Consider the following 7,215-nt stretch of genomic DNA (forward strand, 5'->3'; position numbering starts at 1 on the left):
TGTAAAGATCAAATGGACTATCCTCTTCTCAATCCTAAGATTAAGACCATCTCCAAAGGCAGCGCCATTGCGCCAAAACACCAAAAAAAATGCTCCAACCCAGCGCCATTTCACCAAATTTTTGGCGCACTGTGAACAGTGCTGCGCCATATTTGGCGCAGCGCAGCACTGTGAACAGTGCGCCAAAGCGCTATATATATATATATATATTTTTTTTTTTCATTTTAACCCCTCTTGTTTGTTTAATTCCATTTGTGTTTTGTTTTTTTGTTTTAATATATTTGTATATTTTGTTAAATTGTTAACTATAAATTTTATATTATTTAAAATGAATTATATCATTTGAAAGATCTCATCAAGACGATTAAAATAAGTCTAATATTGAACATAGATTAATTAAAAATGAAAACACATAAAGCTTAATTATAACAAAATTAAAGGAAATTACATACTTAATTTAAAGCTAACACATAAAAACTTAATTAAAATTACTTTAAACATACTTAATTTAAAACAAACACATAGAACTTAATTAAAACTACTTTAAACATACTTAATTCAATAATCTCCTAGGCCAGCATCATTTCCTCCCAAATGATTAAAATATTGAGTAAACGGACTGCTTGATTCTTCTCCTCCAAGTGGTTGACGAGCTCTCTTTGCATGAATTTGTAATTGTGTATTTTTAAGCCAATCACGCCTTATTGGATTTGTGATGGAATCAACATCTATGCTCATGATTCTGTTATCTTCCTGCTGTTCCGCCAACTGTAGTTGCTTTGCTTCATTTTGAAATTTTATCGTTTCATTTGGAGCTTTTATCATTTGAAGCTCATAATTTTTTTGGAGTTGAGTTTGACTTTGTTCGAACATTTGTGCGATCTTTTCATTATGTTCTGTGACTTTGGCAAAATAATCATGACATTCTGCAAATGCTTGCTTCTTCTTTTTTTCCTTGTTACGCCCGGTAGGACGTTCATTGTTCAAGCCCTGACTTTCGAAATCATCTTCTAAGTTAAGGCAAAACGATGATGAACCTATTGACTTATCGCCTTGTGACTCTGCACCTTCAATGTCAGAACTTCGCTTTCGACTTGCAACACTTGGTTCTCTACCCGAAGGACTTTGAAATTTCTCCAAGTCTTTAACAATAGGCCATACATGATCAAATTTAAAACCATTTTTAAATTTGGCATCTTGTTCCATTAGTGCTTTTGCCCTATTAATCTGTTATAAACCACAATTAAAGTAAGTAAATAATACAAACATTCAAAGTATTCACAATTTATATATAAACACAAAATACTCACAATGTCTGTTTCTGAAGCTCCACTCGGATTCAAGTTCTCAACCTGTACAATACATCCTCTGAATTTGGCGACAACTTTCATTATAGTTTGCATCCGGGACGTAATTGACCTCAATGATCGAGTGCTTCCAACATTTGCTGGTAGCGCTTCATGATAAGCATTCATAATACGAGTCCAAAATACGTCCCTAGCTTGATGATGACCCGTAGCTTTATCTTGGCAAATATTAACATACACATGACAAAGGAGTTTATCTTCCTCAATAGAGTATGAACTAGTTCGAATTGTGCGTGCCTTGGACATTTTTTAAAAGAGGATGGAGAGGAATATAGAATAGAGAATTCAAAGAGCCATGAGTTATATGAATAGAGAATTCAAAGAGTTGTGGTTTCTGATTTGGTGGTGTACTATTATATAGAGTGAAAGCAAAAATCAATTAATGGCTAAGATGGTTGTGATATAATTCTACGGTTGAAAACAATTGCTTTTGGGATTTGGGAAAGATATCATGTCAGATCTTGGATTGTGTGTTGGAAGTATATGAATACCAATTAATGGCTAAGATGGTTGTGATATAATCCTACGGTTGAAAACAATTGCTTTTGGGATTTGGGAAAGATATCATGTCAGATCTTGGATTGTGTGTTGGAAGTATATGAATACCAATTAATGGCTAAGATGGTTGTGATATAATCCTACGGTTGAAAACAGTTGCTTTTGGGATTTGGGAAAGATATCATATCAGATATATAAATACATGGCATACACACTTATCTTTCACCATAGCAATCCTGAGATATGAATCCCTCACACCCCTTTTCATCATCACCCCAACACCCATCTTCATCCTCGCAAGAGGATGACGATGATCTCATTGCTACAATACAATCACAACAACAAGCACTACTAAGTACGTATGCTAACAACAATGCTGCCATGGCTTACTGTTTGGAGATTATGTCTACTCAAGCCATCAACCCAAGTCATGGCGGTTCAATTTCTGGGCATAGAGTGATTCACCGTGACCGTGAAGATGGTGATCGAAGATTACATGCTGATTATTTTTCAGAAAATCCAAAATATAATGAGGCAATATTTCGTAGACGATTTCGAATGAGTCGAAATTTGTTCTTACGAATTGCCAATGCTGTTGCAGAGCACAACAATTACTTTGTGCAACGGAGAGATACAATCGGTAGACTAGGCTTGTCTACTTTACAAAAAGTAACAGCAGCATTTCGAATTTTGGCATATGGAGTAGCAGCAGATGCAACCGATGAATACATCCAAATTGGAGAATCAACAGCAATTGAAAGTTTGAAGAGATTTTGCAGAGCGGTCGTAGAGGTCTTTGGACAACGCTATCTAAGAGCGCCAGATGCTAATGATGTTGCAAGGTTGCTTGAAATTGGTGAGAGGCGTGGCTTTCCAGGGATGCTTGGGAGTTTAGACTGCATGCATTGGACTTGGAAAAACTGTCCAACAGCTTGGGCCGGACAATATGCTGGGCGTAGTCGAGAACCAACTATTGTTCTCGAGGCCGTAGCTGATTATGATTTGTGGATTTGGCATGCACATTTTGGTTTGCCGGGGTCGAATAATGATATTAATGTGTTGGAGGCATCACATTTGTTTGCAAACATTGCAAATGGTACGGCACCTCCTGCTCATTATGTTATTCAAGGGAAAGTGTACGATACAGGATATTATTTAGCTGATGGGATATATCCGAAATGGTCAACCCTGGTGCAAACTATTCATCAGCCCCTAGGACCAAAGAAAAAGTTATTTGCAATGATGCAAGAAGCATGTAGAAAGGATGTAGAACGTGCATTTGGGGTCCTTCAATCAAGATTTGCAATAGTCAAGGGACCAGTACGTTTTTGGGATAAACATGTATTGCATGATATAATGACATCATGCATCATAATGCATAATATGATAATTGAAGATGAACGTGATGAGCAAGTCGATATACAAAGTTGGAGAGAAGCACCGGGTCCTGAGGTTGATATATGTAGAGATGAAAGAATTGTCTTTGAAGAGTTTCTTGCTCGACATAGGCAAATCAAAAATAAAGAAGCGCATTATGCGCTTCGTGATGCATTGATCGAGCATATGTGGGAACATTATGGTAATTCTAATAATTAAATGTAGCGGGTGTTATTTATTATTGTGGAATAAAATAATATTTGCATTATAATTATATTGTATCATATAAACATAAAATTAAAGATAAATTGTATATTATTAAAATAAAATTATATCATTTTAAAGATCTTATCAAGAAGACGATTAAAATAAAATTAATATTAAATATAATTTAATTAAAAATAAAATATATAATATATAATATAATTAAAGTCTAATTTATTAAATTACAACTATTAGTTTTGTTAAAAGAATAAAAGTATAAATATAAACTTTATGAGGGGTGTAGGAATAAAATTTGGTGCAGAATTTGGTGTAATGGGTTGGAGATGAAAAAAATTTGGTGTAAGAATATGCTGGGAATATTCTTTTTTGGTGTAAAATTTGGTGCAGAATTTGGTGCAATGGTTGGAGATGGTCTAAGCACTGAAATTTTCAGAAAAGTAGAGGGAAGTAGGAGACGTATCATCGATTGTAGAGTCTCATCTGAAATCTATCAAAATGTATTGATCAATGAAATTTCAGCTTCTCATAAGTCACCCCACAGATCTAGCACTGGAAATTTTCAAAAAAATAGAGAGAACAGAGAAGTAGGAGAATGGAATAAGCAAATGAATGTAGAGAGAGACAGAGATGAAGAAATGAATCTTCTCGATTCGTTCGTCTCTCATTTTAATATTATTATATTATCATTATCATTAATTAATATTATTATTATCATTAATTATTAATATTATCAATACTATTAATAATAATTATTATTACTATTAATTAATTATTATTATTATAGTGCATTTTCCAAGGTCAAATCAATATTAGTTCTGTTATTATTTTTATGAATCAAATTAATTAATTTTTTTTTTTTACCAAAACTATGTGGTCTAATGGTACTAGGGTAGGACTTTTATTTGGAAGGTTATGAGTTCGAGTCTCAGTGGAGGCGTTATTGGTTCTTTGTGTTTCGGTTGAGATAAATCAAATTACTATTAGTTGTAAATAAAAAAAAATTAATATTTTTTTTTTTGGTGAGATGAATCAAATTAATATTAGTTGTAGAAACTTAGCGATAAGATAAACAGTTGTGTATTATATCGAGTGTTATGTTAGATATACTTAAATATCATAGCATTTATTACGGAGTATATAATTTTGTAATCAATTTTGGAATAGTGAGTGTTCACGTTTTTTGTTACTTTAAAAGAGTAATCGTTTATTTTGTTTTTTTGTTTTTAATAGAAAATCAATGAACATGTACTGAATTTATCTCATCTAATTTTTTATTTTATTTTAAAAAGAACGATCTAAATTTAATAATTGTGTTTATAAAGCTTAGGAAAAATTATGAAAAAGATACAGATATTGTGATCGTTCTCTCCAATCTCCATTAAGGAAGGGCGTTGTGAATTCTAGAATAATGTCTTTGTCAAATTCAAGATCATTTTCTTCATCTTCATCCAACTTTACTAGGCGTAATTTTAAACTTGCAATATGAGCCCGCTTTGTATTGCAAATGTGGGTTGTAATCTCCGTTATGTGTAGCACGTGATAGTTAACAGAAATTCTTTGGTTGTCAGCAGTGGAAGGTTAGATTACAATTATTGATATAAAACAGTTAGGTATGTGGTTAATTTATATGAGTCTTTTGATATCAGAAAATGGTTTTGGATTTTTGGTATTTGTTGATGATATTTTGCTGAATGCTCAAGTTCAAGAAATCCCGGTTCTTTAAAAAACTACTTTTTCTTTTCGGTTCTCGAAAAATTATAAATTAAAGCGTTTTCACACAATTTATAATATAACAAGCATAAATTAAATATTTACAATTTATTTACCGTGCATCTCACGGGACAATTACTAGTGTATATATATATATATATATATATATATATATATATATATATATATATATTGTATTTTAACGCGTTGGGGTGGGTTACCAACATGTAGGGTTGCCACTTGGAGTGTTACCTCATACTGTTACATTTGGAGGGTTGCCAGTATTACCTGTTGGGTGTGACCAAGAATGCCACATTGAGTGCATCTTATTTTAGAGCGGTTATTGCCAAAACGAGGTTGAGTGACAGCGTTTGCACGACTATTGGTTGGTACCATATGAAAAGGATGTTGCTCACTAGTAGACTGTGTTGCAGCTTGTTGAGGAATTACTACTGTTTGGAAATTATTTGGCATTGGCGGAGTGAAAGATGTACCAGTATGAGGTTGAAAGTTGACTGGCATATTGGAGTTTTGTGTTGTAGACTGGAAAGCAGCAACATCTGTTGTCGGCTCAAGGTGGTCCATTGTGCGTTGTTTCTCATCTTGAAGTAGCAAGGCATAGGCACCTTTGACAGTTGGCAATACAGAATTGAGAAGAAGTTGGTTACGTGCTTGTGAATATGTTTCTCTTAGACCCATCAAAAATTGAAATAAGCGTCTGCGTTCCGTTTGAGTGGCATAATCAGTACGAGCAGAACATGAGCATTTAGGAGGAGGATCTAAGAGATTTAATTCATCCCAGAGGCAGAATAACATGGTATGGTAAGCGGCTATAAATGAATCATTTTGGCGGAACGTTGCGATACGCCGCTCAAGCTCAAAGATTCGGGGTCCGTTTGCCGTAAAAAAAACGGAATCAGACCAAACAGTAGCAGCATCTGGAGCATACAAAACAGTATGGGCAAGGGAGGGATCAACAGAATTGAGAATCCATGACATAACAGTATTATTTACCCGTTGCCATCTAGCATGATCAGGGTGGGAAGCTTCAGGTATGGCTAGAGTTCCGTCAACAAAGCAAAATTTAGTTCTGCCTCTTAAAGCCATCGTCATTGCCAAAGCCCAAGAATTATAATTTTCAATACCTACGAGAGGAGTGCCGACGAGGGAGGTTCCTGTGTCATCGGAAGAATGAAGGTAATATGGATTTTCTACATCGATATGAGTGGCGGAAGTGGTGGTGGTGGTGGTTGAAATTGATGGAGTTTCATCCATGGGAGAAGGTTGAGAATTCTGAACCATGTGATGAACTGGAGAGAAAAAAATTATAGAATATAGAGATTTGCTCTTGATACCATGTTAGACAATGAAAAAATATATTGTATATTGATTGTGTTTTATGAATGAAGGAACCTAAACATATATATACAATCTACTCAACGGTAACAAAGAAAATAAGGGTAAGGAAATCCTATGATTGACTAATCACATCACAATAATTAGGAAAGAATATTTACATATGGTAAAATAAATCTCTACAGATGGACTACATTAACAGTTCACTAATAATTGAGGGACCAAATCGTTGATTAACCCTTAAAACTAATACCGTAAAATATATGACTCGGAATGATTTTGTCATGTTAAATTAATTACATCCTAATTATTAAGAGAGAGAAGTGATTTGAAAAAAAAAACTGATGAATTTTATTGTTAATTATAATTTTCTTTTATTTCTTAAGAAACTAGGTCAAAAATAAATATTAAATCATCTAAAAATTGAGGCTCTGTGCTGTTGCTGCACGCCCTAAAATCCAGCCACGGAAAACCAATTGTTGTGCCATGGAACCGTGTTCACCATTCATGGTGAACACGGTCCCAACAGTAACGGTGCACTGTTATTTTTTTTTTTGCGCGACTTTTCTTCTTCATTTTCACATTTCGCGGTTTCACTTCCTCTTATCGCAAGTTTCTCCAACATTCATAAATTATAAATGTGTAGGCATGGATTTATGAATGTGCAGTTATAAAATTATGG

At 34.0% G+C, this 7,215-nt stretch overlaps 1 protein-coding gene across 1 annotated transcript; it reads left to right on the forward strand.

Moving 5' to 3' along the window:
- Window positions 1-2,108: 2,108 nt before the first annotated feature.
- On the forward strand, window positions 2,109-5,190 carry LOC109154404 (putative nuclease HARBI1). Its single transcript, XM_019302203.1, has 3 exons — window positions 2,109-3,444; window positions 3,855-3,914; window positions 5,114-5,190. Exons 1-3 carry the CDS (start codon window positions 2,109-2,111, stop codon window positions 5,188-5,190), a joined length of 1,473 nt encoding a protein of 490 aa, XP_019157748.1.
- Window positions 5,191-7,215: the final 2,025 nt, after the last annotated feature.

The sequence above is a fragment of the Ipomoea nil genome, unplaced genomic scaffold (assembly GCF_001879475.1).
Source record: "Ipomoea nil cultivar Tokyo-kokei standard unplaced genomic scaffold, Asagao_1.1 scaffold2647, whole genome shotgun sequence".
Taxonomy (NCBI): Eukaryota; Viridiplantae; Streptophyta; class Magnoliopsida; order Solanales; family Convolvulaceae; genus Ipomoea; species Ipomoea nil.